This window comes from Vulpes vulpes, chromosome 1 (assembly GCF_048418805.1).
Source record: "Vulpes vulpes isolate BD-2025 chromosome 1, VulVul3, whole genome shotgun sequence".
Taxonomy (NCBI): domain Eukaryota; kingdom Metazoa; phylum Chordata; class Mammalia; order Carnivora; family Canidae; genus Vulpes; species Vulpes vulpes.
This window is the reverse complement of record NC_132780.1, coordinates 49,342,307-49,356,296: the sequence shown is the minus strand read 5'-3', so window position 1 is coordinate 49,356,296 and position 13,990 is coordinate 49,342,307. Positions and strand designations below refer to the sequence as shown.

The following is a 13,990-nucleotide window of genomic DNA, read 5'->3' as shown; positions in this document are numbered from 1 at the left end:
CACAAAAAAAGGTGGTGTTATGAATGCTTGACTATAGAGCTCTCAAAAGGTGAAGCCAAGAAGAGAAATCTAGTTCTAGGAATCTCAATGAGGTGTCTTCCTAAAGACTCAGTACTCCAGAAAGATGCTCTAATGTGACCGATGTTCTGGAATTTCTCTACAAGAGGTCACAACACACACACACACACACACACACACACACACACACACTCTCTCTCTCTCTCTCTCTCTCTCTCTCCCTCTTTCTCCTTCTCCCTCTCTCGATGTTCCTAAGTGACAACCTGGCTAGATAGAAAACACTTAAAATAATTAATGTAAAAATCTTCTGTTACTTCAGCAAGTTATTCAAAAATCAAATGTAAAATAGGACTTAAAGTAGAGAGTCCTAAAAGACGGAACAGAACAGGTCCCTGTGAGTAACACAGACTTGGAACAATGAAGAGCCACAAGGAGAAACTCGGCCAAAAGCCAGAAGCAGATGGATGGATACACCTGCTGGCCTCTGCAGAGAGATCCCCTCCAGCATTACCTTGTTGGAGATATCCAAGTTGCAGCTGGCTTCACAGAGGGCCACCACGATAGGCACGTTGCCATCCTTGCAGGCCACATGGAGCGGGGTGTTGCCGTGCCTGTCTTGGAAGTCGACAGAACATCCCTGGCTGATGAGAGTCTGGATGACCTCCATCTGACACCTTCTCACAGCAAGGTGAAGAGCGATGTGTCCATCCTGCAAGAAGCACCAGGGACCATTAACACTGTCCCCTCGGTACATGGGCCTGGTCACACTGGCCTTTCCGGCCACCATGGGGCCAGCTCTAATTGGTAAAGGCCTTGCTGGTGCAAAGCCTGAAGGAGGATCACAATGCAAACTTTGCTCCTGGTGGGTGGGGGAGAGGCTTTGTGTACCCCACTCTGCATAACTACAGATGAAGCTCACCACCAGCCTGACTACCCTGGGCTTGGCCAGGACAATCAGATAGAAAGGCCCAATACTTCTTCTTGTCCCTGAATTTATGGAACTATAGTAATTGCTGGTACTTACTCCAATGGCCTGTTTTGTCACATACTTGAAAACCACTTTAAAAAACATTTGCTCAGCAGTCTTTACTAACTTCCTAAGCAGAGAGGGCACACATGCCTATTATTTTACCTCACTCTGGAAGAAACTGAGAAAGCCCTGGGAAATGATGTGCTCAAGTGCTGTCATATATATTTGGGGCAAATATAACATGCTAAATCCATGCATCCCATTAAGGACCAGCCTGAGAATTCCCTCCACTTGTTACAGAATCCCTGGTGAACAGACATGTTGAGTTTCCTGAGCCAGGTAGAGAGTTTGGGGACATGTGTGTACCATCTGTTCTAAGGTTTCTCTACCCCAGTACTATTGACATTTGGGACCCATCCTGTGAGCTGTGGGATATTTAGCAGCACACTGATCTTTACCAGCTAGATGCCGGTAGTAATCCTCACTCCCGACTCTGACAACTGTAAGAAGTCTTCAGCTGTTATGAAATGTCTCCTGGGGGGCAAGCCTGCTCTCAACTGAGAACCACTTGTCTGTACTAGGAAAATAAATACTCCACAAGCGTCCACTAACTTAAAGACGGCATCCCAAATCTGACTATGAAGAGTAACATCCCAGCCTCATGTAAGTACAAACTCATAATAAGAACAGATGATGCTGAATTTGCTTCATTAATAAAGGAATACCTGGTTTAGGATGGCAATTATCAGACAAATAAGGGTGGTTTCCAGAGTTTTACAAAACAGCGGTGATGAGAGTAAATAAACTACCTACTTCTTTGTTTATCTACGAAGTAATAGTGAGCTGCCAATTTTCACTATGACTGAAGATTGTCTTAGGCTCAGTGATCACCACTGTACCTGCTCCAAAGCTAAAAAGGCTAAACTCCTGAATCATCTGACCATAAAGTGTTATAGGCCATAAGTGAATATGAATTATCAGACAGAATCAAGGAAAGGCCACAAATTTCTGAAACAGAGAGGAGAAATGATCATTGTAATTTGCTACATTCAAGCTTGTTAATTTAGGTAAACTGGGGTAGGAGTCTTGTGGTCCTGCCAGCCCCCCAGATCACCTTGTCAGAGGCATTAAGGTCAGCTCCGTGTTCCGAGAGACACTCCACAATGTCGTGGTAGCCCCTGGCAGAGGCCGTCAGGAGGGGCGTCTCTCCTTCTCGATTCTTACTGTTCACATTGCAGCCGGCTTCACAGAGGGCTTTGGCCACGGAGTAATAGCCGTGCCAGGCAGCACAGTGCAGGGGGGTTTCTTCTTCCTGGCCAAAGAGACACACGCATAGGGGAGAAGGACGCGACACTGCATAAGGGCACGCATGCTGAGCTCCAGCCACCACGGCAGCCGCGGCATGGCAGCACGGGGAAATGAGCTCCTGGCTGCTGTTAACCTGAAATAACGGATGTGGGTCTGACATCTCTCCTTCATTAGTTCTCTGGTCTCCACGCTTGTGTGTCGGACAAACTCGGTTTTCCCTGCAGGTTCCTGGTTGACTTTCAGGAAGGAGTCCACTAGAACCGTCAGCTCTGAACAAGAGAGCCTCAGTGTGGGCCGAATCATATAGCAGCTTTCTCGTAAAAATGCCTTTGTCTATTTCATCAGAGGCTCCTCATAATCATAGGGTACTGACCCGTGCAAGATTTCCGTCATGTGTGTAACATAAAGCCAAGTCACGTAATTTATTGTTGCTCTGGCAAAGCAGTTAGAAGATAATCGGGCTTTAACAAGTCAAGGGAAGAGCTAGGGTCAGGTCTTTAGGACTGCGAGGTCTGTATATTCACGATCAACATCATTAGACACGTAAGTCTGTCTGTGTTACATGGTAGTGTTTACGGCATGACTCTGGAACCAGACTGAGTGGGTTTGAGCCCCAGCTCCACCACTTAGGAGCTGTGTGAGCTTGGGCAAATCACTGAACCTCTCTCGGCCTCAGTCCACTCTTCTGTAAAACGAGGATGAAAATAATACCAACCCACTTATCAGGCTGTCCAGAGGAGTAAAGGAACAAATGAATGAGCTAGTGTTTCTATTTGAGCTCCTGCCCTCTGAAATCTAAACAGAAAGCCAAGCTTGGATAAAATTCCAAAGGACCTGACTGTATCCATCGGCTATGTGGACCTCCATACAGCAAACAAATGGAGGCAAGGACATCGACCACCAATACCCACCTTGTCCTGGAAATTGGGATTAGAGCCAAAGCTGCACAGTAACTGAACCACGTCGGCGTGGCCATAGCGAGCTGCCACGTGAAGGGCTGTCTCTCCAGACTGCAAGAAAAACAGCCAAATTTAGCAGACTGTGGAAACTCAATGCTCAGGACTGGAGGTCAGATCCCACGCATGCCTGGCTCCATGTCTTCCCCCTCAGGGCCCCCACCACTCTCAGGTCAGGCCCCCTTTGGGGACTGGGCTCGGGACTCTGGAGCAGAACATGCACCACACAGCTAGTGTTAAACCCACACACGTAGCTCATCCTGTTTGTCACAAAAACTCCTAAGTGAAAATGCTTTCCTTTTCTGTGATGGTGGTTCTTGGTCTTCTTTATACACTGATTGATGCTTGGAGCCACGGGATTTTTTTTTTTTAAACACAAAACTCCTTTTTTAATATTCAGTTATTTCAACAGTTTTTTTATGAGCAAGTTTCTGATTCCATTGTCTATGTTAAGAATGTTATTTCTTACAGTCTCAGGGATTTTTAAAAACACCACTATTAGCCCACAGTTGCATTCTGTGAATTTGTAATAGGTGCAATTTCCTTAGGATATTTTACTTTTTAATCTGCCCCAAACTTGTGAGTATAAACAGATTTAAAACAAAACAAAGTACTTGTTCCTACCTGACCAAAAATTGCCATAACATATAAAGGTGTGTGTGTGTGTGTGTGTGTGTATGTCTTTTTTTTTTTTATTATTAAATTTATTTATTTATTTATTTAGGATAGTCACAGAGAGAGAAAGAGAGGCAGAGACACAGACAGAGGGAGAAGCAGGCTCCATGCACCGGGAGCCTGACGTGGGATTCAATCCCGGGTCTCCAGGATCGCGCCCTGGGCCAAAGGCAGGCGCTAAACCACTGCGCCACCCAGGGATCCCCTGTGTGTATGTCTTTGATGTGAATATCATTCCTTAGATATAGAGCAGTGCACAGTCCATACAACTGTATGTGACAGTCCTTACTAAATATGACAAATCAGTCTACAAGTATTAGGAGCAGAGAGGGGCTGCAGAGTAGAATGCTTAAGAATCCTAGGTACATGTTCCAATCCTATCAATTAACTCACAGGGTTGTAGTGTGAATTACATGAAATACAGATATATGAAAGTAAGGTTATGCTAAGTCAGTAATTTTTATAATATCTTGGCCCCCCAAAGCCTTATTTTACATGCAGTCTCGTGAATCAGTCTAGTGCCCATGCTTTTTTTTTTTTTTTTTTTTTTTGCCCATGCTTTTAAGGTCAGCACTGGCAGCTACTTCACAGAGGAGAAAGGGAAAGAGATGTACCCAGGGCAATTCAATAAAAGAATCAGGCTCTGTTTCTGGTTGTCTTTCTAGTAGAACCTTGAACTTCCATGTTATGGGGAAGATAATTCACTGCTTGCATATTATGCCAACTACCTGGCAGACTTCAGCTAAAAGCAGATTTTAATATTAGACCAAGCCAGCAGCAGAAACTTCTAAATTAAATTCTCCACAAGAAGAGTTTGATCATGAACCTTTTTGCTTTGGGTAGCGATGCACATGGGGCAGGTCAACACTCACATGCAGCCTCTTATTACTTCCCATTGTCCCTGAGAGGAGAAGTGGCCTTACCTTGTCTTTAACATCCAAAGGGCATTTGTTCTCATTGAGAAATTTCAGGGTATCGACGTGGCCATGCCGAGAAGCCCAGTAGATGGCATTGGATCCGCCCTGTGTAAAAACCAATGTGGAGTCACATTCCAGACCCAGATGCATGCATCACTCAGACTCACTCTATTTCCCTTCCTATGTGACAGCAACTCCAAAGGAGCAATTTCCAAAAGGAATGCACTCCCATTTTATTTTTTAGTCTTGACAAGGGTATGTAAGATGTTAACATTCTGGGGAGCAGGGGATATAGAAGCTCTCTGTCCTTTCTTTGCAAGTTTTTTGTTAAATCGAGAATTATTTCAAAATCTTGTTTTTCTTTTCTTATAACCTTCATTTCAAGCTCTGGTTAGAAATCCCTCTGTGTTCAAGGATCAGATCCACTCCCTTTACAGTTCTGTTGAAGATCTATAGAAGCTGATGGCAGATCCACTGTAATGACTATTAGCCGCTAAACAATCATGTCTGTTCCTCCAACGTGACCCGTGCCTCAAAGCATATGTATCATCCTTACTTCGTTGCCCCAGTAAACATGTAGGCAAATATACTTCTAATAAGACTACTTAGATAATGAAGTTTTGCCAAATGTGACATCTAATAACACTGTTGAATAATGATTCGTGAGGAGTGAATCTAGGGGTAGCGCACAGGGAAGAAAGGTTAATGCCAAGAGGAAGGGAAGTGTTTGCCTTTTTCTTTATAACATAGGTTAGACTGTGCCAGTCTGTTCAGCAGGTCTTCTCCTTCTCCTTCTCCTTCCCCTTCCCCTTCTCCTTCTCCTTCTTTCTCCTCCTTCTTCTCGTTCTCCTTCTCCTTCTTCTTCTTTTTAGATTATATTTATTTATTCATGAGAAACACACAGAGAGAGGCAGAGACACAGGCAGAGGGAGAAGCAAGCTCCCTGTGGGGACCCTAATGCAGGATTCGATTCTGGACCCCAGGATCACACCCTGAGCCAAAGGCAGATGCTCAACAGCTGCCCACATCACATCTTCCTTTATAGGAAACTGAGACATGAAGTAAGCAGCACATGTTATTTTTCTCTGTTACCTCTATGATAGGGAGACATTTGGAAACACTTAAAAACTAACTCAGTGGAAATGAAACAGAATTATGACCTTATCCTGGACATCAATTCTTGAGCCTCTTTTAATGAGCAACTGTAGTATTTGAATATTCCCACAGCCAGCAGCGATCAGTAACGGAGGTGTCCCATGCTGGAATAGGCAAGAAAAAGATATTTTTTCAGGTTTGGTAGAAAAAGGAAAAGCAAGTATTCCCTGCTGCCCATGCCACACAGCTTCCTATGTCTCAAAAGACGCCGGACTACTTTGCATATTAGGAATAGGGACATTCAGGAGAACACACAGCCTTTCTCTGCCGGATTCACAATCAAATTCACATCCTGTTCACATTTGCAGAATGAGCACATTTACAATGTCATGATTAGAGGTGCCTGAAGCGCACAAGGAAAGGCCTGGCATGAAGAAAGGCCCTCAGTGCACTCGACCTCATTTCTAACTCTATTCACTCTCGACACAGAAGTGACTTCCCTACAGCATGGAGTCTGTAACAGCCAGGGAGAATGGAGATGTAGCAGAGATCTCTTCTACTTGGAGGTATATAGTCACAGTGATCACTCTCCCCGCCCCACCCCCAGCAGAACAGTATCAGACCTTGTTGGGTTGATTAACATCATAGTTGGACAATGAGCCCAGGAGGTGCTGCAGGCCTGGGACATTGTCATCATTGATGGCGTGGATGATGGCTTTCATCACAAACGAGTCTTCTTCATCCTTGAGATGGACAATGAAGAGGGAAAAAGAGTTAGTTTGCTGGCCATGATCCTCTTATCACCATAAGAGAAATCAATGCTCATTTGTCAAGAGAAGCATTCAGAGGAAAGTGAGCCACTCTGTCCCCAAATCCACATGGTCATGAAGGGAAGCAGAAGGTTACTTTTTGCTCCTTCCATGTTGGAAACTGACGCCACTTTCTGTTTACCTGTGCCTTAATGTCACTTGCATTGTAACCCAGATAGCAATAGCTTTTAAAACTCAAGATTTAGAACAATGACTGGTAACAAACTACCCTCTGTTTATCTTAGGAATCTTTCAAAATATATAGTCCCAGAAACCACCGTGAAAAATAGCAGGCATAACTCAGACTCTAAAAACCATAGAACCAAGGAAATGATACTTCTGATTTCTACAGTCATTTTTGTTAAGATTTTATTTTATTTTTAAGTAGGCTCTACACCCAGCATGGGGCTCGAACTCACAACCCCAAGATCAAGAGTTGCACAGTCTCCTGACTGAGTCAGCCAGGTGTCCCTGAATTCTATAGTCTTAATTTGTAATTCATCCAATTATAGAATTATTTTCTGCTCACTAGGATTTCTCCCGTCTCTAGGTACAGAATAACATGGCAAAATTCTCTGAAAGCTGGCCACAACTAATATTTATTCTTAAAAAGGCACCAGAGGGGGAGAAGTATGAAAATAAAGGCCAGATAAAGGAAAACAGATGCATTTCTAATTACAAGGAGAAAAATAACTAGAGAATATTGAACGACAGCTTAGTTAAATCTTTGCCACTTTGTCAAAGTTTTTGTATGATAAGGTATTTACCAAATATGGCACATTAAAACTAAGGAATAAGCTAGAAAAACCTCAAACAAAATCTCTGGATTTATAGAGGTATGGCTTCTAATATTTCAGATCTAGAAAAGCATATCTACAGAGGCCGAGTCTCTGCCTATGGGGTGGAATGGAGAAAGCATTTCTCTGGGTGCTGCTTTCTCTTCTCTACGGATCTGAATCCAAACAACCCTCATGAGAGTTTTAATAATCTTCGTACAAAGCCCATGTTAAGAATGTCACTGGTCTTACTTTTCTATCACAACTCAAGTTGATCACTAAGAGACATTTGTGTGAAAGTGACAGTGCAGAGAAATGGGGTGAATAGGAGGAAGAAGCAGATTGTTATGATAGGTCCTCATGATTAGTGGGACATCAGGATGATGAGGAAACCTGAGTTGTGGGAGGGATCATCCCACCCAGAGCCCCAAAGCCCTCTCCTACCCTCAACTTCACATTGTGACACTTATATTTCCCCTAAGTGATTATTCAAGATGATTTTAACTTATAATATTTAATTGTTCTCATCGTACTTAGATTAATAGTTTTTATCTTGGCTCTAGTTCCACTGTTATCCTCAAATAACTCCCAAAACCAAACTTTCTACTCCTCCTTCAACCTTTTTTATCTCCCATTCCTGTTTTCTTCTTAACATTTCCTATCTCTTTTTTCTCTATGAGGCTACACTTGGAGCCATAGTGAAGTAACCAGCTTTAGGGGCCAAAAAAGAACTGATGTCTGCAGATGAGTGATCCTGCCCCAGAGTCCGTGGAGCAGCTCAGGGAAACACTCACGATGTAGTTAGGCGAGCAGGCTGGTTCCCACAGAACCAACCTTTCTGACTTCTCTGAACTTCCTTTTACCTCCAGGGCTCCCAAAGCCCTGTCATCTGTCAGGGGAAAGTCTTAATGAATTCAGGTGTGTCCAATCATATCTGAAGAGTTAATCTGTGATTAGGGTTCACTGTGGAGTAAGGGAGAAAAATTCTGGAGCTGTTCTCAAGGGCACTGCACACTTAATACAATATCAACAGAGCAAGTGGGTTTGGTCTTACGGTCTACCATGAACTCCCCCAGCAAGTATTGGGACTGATTTTTGGGTGTGTGTGTGTGTTTGTGCATTGGCAGGAAGAGTATCTGCCCCTTTTGTACTATTATAACCCAGTATTTTCCAAGGTCAGTGGCAATAGAGGACTCTCATTTTATTCATGAAAATCAGAATAAACTCTTTCCTTTTCTGCTGGCCAGTTACTCTTCCATCAAACTATGAATGTGGGAGGGGTGCAGTGGGGAGTAGTAGTGTTGGAGGCAGTGGGTGGGAGTGGGTATGGTGCCAATCCAAGCAGAGAATAAAGAAAAGAAGCAATAGAGTACACCAAATCAGCCACTTAACTCCCTCCCTCAAGCAGAGCAAGAACAGGCCTGACACTTCCGTGACTTCAGGTTTTCTGGGTTGTTGAACTAATCAAACAACCTAAACATTTGAAATACACACTGCTTAGAAAGAACCTCACCAAGGCAAACAGGTTTGCTTACCAGAGTATCATCACTTCTGGCAACACTCATGTTACTTCTGGACAAGAATGACCTGGATAATCTTTGGCACAGTGATATCAAGCGAACGGATTGCTGTAAACAAACAAACAAACGAATAAATAAATAAATAAATAACCAAACCAAACAAAATGCAGGGGGAGAGGAAGAAAGAGAGCTTATAAAAGGATGCTCAAATTAGTGCAAATGGCAAAGTCTTTGGGATAGCATTCACTGACAGCATGTTCTTTAGGGGTGGGAGGTCTATAAGCAGGCTGGATCACATTCGCTTAAGGAAATTTCTAAAAGTCTTTATAAATCAGGACAACAGGACAGAGATTCTCCTTCCACATTTCATTATTAACTACACAATTGCATGCCCTGCATCCCTTCTCTTAACATGTTATTCTCTACTTTTTCCCCACTCAGAAAAGCATGGTTTGCAAGGGTCTGGTCCTGTATCCTTGTGCCCAGGCAAGCTGACAATGGTAGTAATGTGACTATCAAAGTTCATACAGTTGTTGGAAACAAACAGTGGGGAACTCCTTAGCCTATACGACAAACACACCTTCATCTACTCTCAAAAGCAAAAGCAAAAGCAACAGCATGTGTGTGTGTGTGTGTGCGCGCGCGTGTGTGAGTACCCCAAAAAGAGAGAAACTTATGGCGGTTCTCTCTATAATTTTAAGCCTATTCTCAGGGTTTCTTTCAGACTAAGTGTTAATTAAGCAACCTAGTGCTATAGTCCTCCTCATTCCTATCATGGAACCCTGAACTTGATGAGTGCGAAAATGAGGTACATTTCTGGCCCTGTGCTCAGAGACATGGCAGGTACTTGCCTCCTCTGAGCTTGACAAGACCATGGGCATAGAAAAACATCCTGTCACCATCTTAACTTTGAATTTTTATTAGTTCAGGGTTGACTAGAATGCATTTTAGAGCCATGTGAAAAAGCCCCTTCAGTGGCCATCCACACTGAAAAAGTATGAGAGACCACATTGCAAATGCTCATGGCCCCTCCCCACCCCATTCTAACCATTCACAGACCAAGGCTGGATTTAGAGAATAATTTATACAAATTCTACTATAAATGCAATTCCGTACTGCTTACCACAAAGGACAGATTTATTTAAAATGTAGCTTTGGTGAATTTAGGGAAGGACTGCACTATAATTTTGTTGTGCTGATTTAAAAATTTGCCTTGTGAATGGTTTTAATTTTTAAAAAATGCAAAATTACATATGAAAATATGAGTTAAAGAGGATTGAAATATTATTTTGCTTATCTTTTGAAAATAGCGTAATGGTATAGAAGAATATAGAGTAAATTTAAACAAACAAACAAAGGTTGCACTTTTGTATGGCCATTATCAGAAGAGATGAGACTAGCCCGAGGCAGTGCCACAGAGAAACTAAATTAGTTAACCCTTCCCTACCAAACATTCTTACTTTCCACTTTTTCCGGGCTGCGAACTTCTTGAACTTCTCCATGTTGACTGCCGATGCCTTTCTACTGAGTGCTTGTTGGGTATCTTTAGGCTAAAAACAAAATCCAAGAAAGCAAATTTAAAGCACTCAAATGATGGAAATGTGTTACATGAGAACTTCTAGAAACCTCTAATTATTTGGGATATGTACACACTCACCTTAATGAGATAGCAAAACAAGTTGGGATAATATGCAAGAGCTAGGAACCTAGTCTCTGGAGGCCAACTCTTGTGACTAAGGGTTTGATAAAATCCATAAAGACTGGATCTTGGGAAAAGCTGAGGAGGTGAGCTAGGACCAGGCTGAATTTCAATTTTCTGCACTGAGAGTTTGGGAATGGCAAGATTCATGGTAAGGTCATGTGATGAGGCATTTGAACTTAGTATCATTAAGTAATTTAGAGCTGGTAGGGAACTACGGTTAGCAGATTTGACCTGACAGCATTAGAATCCCATATACTGCATCTTTTTTAGGAGGCCATTAGCTCCACTGAGGAGAGAAGGAGCCACCACTGCCTCGTCAGGGAACCCATGCAACTGCTAGAAGCTCTCACAGCAGAGCTCTCCAGATGCCCCAAACCTACTTTTGCAGCACAAGTTGTTATACTGCAATCCCCTTACCAGTTCCATGATTTTATTCTGGAACTGCCATATTGCCCGCACTTAGTCGTTTCTGCTCTGGCTAGAGCAACTTCAGTTCTCTAACCCAAAAGCCAATGGGTGTCACAGGGATGTAGAGGTAACTGTGCAAGGTTTGGGTGGCCTATGGAACGAGGGCTCAATATTGGTAGACCTTCAGATTTTACAAGAAACACTGGAAATCCAGAGTTGATCTGATATTTAAACGCTGGAATTCAATTCCAAATATTTAAAATATTCTCTGGGCCAATATTCCAGAGGTCTAACCAAAACTAGCTATTGAGTAGACTTGACTTTCAACTCCCCATTTACAATTCTGCATTGTGATTGCTTACTCTTTTCTACCACCATGATCAATGAGACATTCTGTCAGCCATTTTAAAATATGGCACCAATATCAAAAACAATACTCCAGACGTGATCTGTAGTGAGACCCCACAGTAACTAGTAATACTCTAGGGCAAATGCATTCCAAGATGTCCTACAATGCCAAACCAATCACAACAGGCAACTTACCTTGATCCAGGGATGCTGCAAACTATCTTGAATTGTCATTCTCTTCCTTGGTGGGGGGAGGGGAAAGAAAAAAAATGCTGTGACCATAGAAGCAAACACTGAGGTTGTTTCCATGCCGGCTGGGCCTACAAAGCAGATATTCTGGAAAATGCAATTCAGGGCCTGCTTTATTGAAGAAAGCCGAAAAGAACATCGGTCTTTCTGTGACTATTTCTCTGCGCCTGTAGGGACTGACTAAGCAGGTACAAAGGGCCCTGCCTGCATTTTCTGAAGCATTCCACATGGCATGCTTCCTTTGCCACACAGAACCAATCAGGCTCTTGTAAACATGGCCACAGGCACAATACAGGTGCTGAAGCCACCACAGCCGAGTACCCTTCAGGAAAAACAAACACTCACTTTGGATCCTTGACGAGGAGTCTTCTTATGAAATCTTTGGCTAGGGCACTGGTATTACTGAAGTATTCTTCCTCAAATTCATAGTTGACAGCGGATACATTTGCTAACGTTTCTTGCTTAGTATCTCCAAGAAATGGGGAGGCTCCACTTAGGCTGTTAATAAAGTGGGGTGCAGAACATGAATAATTACCTCTTGAGTTGTCATTCCTATCATGGCTGATGAGGGAAGTGAGGAATCAGATTATAATCTGGTGCTTGGGCAGTTACTTCAGAATCCAATTACATTTTATAGAGCATTTAACTGTCATGCACAAAAGTTTCAGCTTAATGCATATGATGCATTTAAAATGTTAATTTGGAACAGCATCTAGTAGTCAAAAAAACACCCCTTTTCTATTTTCTCAGCAGTGATGGACAGCCATGCTTGCTTTCAGCAATTGTGCTGCAGTTTCTGATGACTCATTGCGAATTAGAGGATAATGTTTAATTAGTATAAATTAAACGTGTTCTGGGGGTGTAAAATGGATATGTTTACAGAAGAAGCATGCATAAACTGAAGAGATCAACACGACACATAGATGGTTAATAAGACATATGGTCTCAGAGAAAGAGAAAAAGAACATGAGGCATGGATTTTGGTACTTACAGAATATAGGTTATTACCCCAATACTCCTAGACACAAAACAAAAACAGAAGCAAATGTCAGAAGAATAGTAAAGTAAATCAGAAAGATGACAGTATCAGGGGCACATGCTCCTTACCACATATCTGCCTCAAGACCGAGAGGTTCATAGTTGACGATCTCAGGAGCTAAGAGGAAATAAACATATGTTTAGTTTTGAAAGAAAGTAAATCAACAGATTCTATCGTCATATATAAATCAAAAATAAGTATCAGGGAAACCGATGATGTTATAGCAGTGGACACTTTGTCAGTATAATTCATAATATTTGTGAGAAATAAATGATCACAGGAGTAAAAAAAAAAAACAAACAAAAAAAACTTACCAACAAACTCTGGTGTCCCAAATATGTTTTTGAATTCATTTCCAAAGTCAATTTTATGGGCCAACCCAAAATCAATGATCTTGATGCGAGGTTTAGGGACATTTCTATCCAAAAGCATTATGTTTTCAGGCTTAAAAAAAAAAGACAGAAATATTACACGTGTTCAAAACAGTGTATTCATATAACCAAAAGGTGGAAACAATCCAATGTCCACCAACTGATCAATGGATAAACAAAACGTGGTGTGTATATACATATATAGATATTAGGTATTAGGTATTATTCAGCCTTAGAAAGGAAGTAAATTCTGACACATGCTACAACATGAATGTACCTTAGAAATATTCTGCTAAATGAAGTAAGTCAGACAAAAAAGGACAAATACAGCATGATTCCACTTATCAGAAGCACCTGCAAGAGGCAAACCCATAGAGATGGAAAGTAGAATGGTGGTTGCTAACAGCTGAATGAGGAGGATGAGGAACTAGGGTTTAATGGATACAGAGTTTCAGTTTGGGAAGACCAATTAGTTCTAGAGATGGAGTTTGATGATGGTTGTACAACAGTGTGAGTACACTTAATGCCACTGAACCATACATTTAGAAATGGTTAAAATGCTATGTTTACTTTATTGCAATTTAAAACAGCTGTAATACGCTGAAGACAAAGTGGCAGAGTTGTTCTCCCCCTTCCCTGAAAATACAACCTAAAACTAGGGATGAAAGGGTAATTGCAAGAGAACACCGAGAAAAACAAATGTCTTTGGTTTAGGTTCTCCCAGGAGCAGACCTATGACAAGGATTCAGGTGCAAGTGGCTTATGTGGGAGGGGGCTCCAGGGAATGCTTGGTAGAGGATGGGGAGACAGGAAGCAGAAGAAAGGACAC

At 42.2% G+C, this 13,990-nt stretch overlaps 1 protein-coding gene across 5 annotated transcripts in view; it reads right to left on the bottom strand.

Annotated features, from left to right (window-relative positions):
* The window catches only part of DAPK1 (death associated protein kinase 1), a 170,030-nt gene that overhangs the window by 37,124 nt on the left and 118,916 nt on the right, over positions 1 to 13,990 (bottom strand). For all 5 annotated transcript variants that reach the window (XM_025984176.2, XM_072763568.1, XM_072763546.1 and 2 more), the window contains exons 5-17: positions 13,105 to 13,234; positions 12,859 to 12,907; positions 12,743 to 12,769; positions 12,097 to 12,249; positions 11,698 to 11,743; positions 10,505 to 10,594; positions 9,060 to 9,152; positions 6,563 to 6,682; positions 6,005 to 6,103; positions 4,851 to 4,949; positions 3,208 to 3,306; positions 2,103 to 2,300; positions 530 to 727 (exon numbers count right to left, since the gene is read on the bottom strand). In XM_025984176.2, coding sequence (XP_025839961.1) covers positions 530 to 727; positions 2,103 to 2,300; positions 3,208 to 3,306; positions 4,851 to 4,949; positions 6,005 to 6,103; positions 6,563 to 6,682; positions 9,060 to 9,152; positions 10,505 to 10,594; positions 11,698 to 11,743; positions 12,097 to 12,249; positions 12,743 to 12,769; positions 12,859 to 12,907; positions 13,105 to 13,234 — 1,401 coding nt within the window. The remainder of the gene's footprint in view (positions 1 to 529; positions 728 to 2,102; positions 2,301 to 3,207; positions 3,307 to 4,850; positions 4,950 to 6,004; positions 6,104 to 6,562; positions 6,683 to 9,059; positions 9,153 to 10,504; positions 10,595 to 11,697; positions 11,744 to 12,096; positions 12,250 to 12,742; positions 12,770 to 12,858; positions 12,908 to 13,104; positions 13,235 to 13,990) is intronic.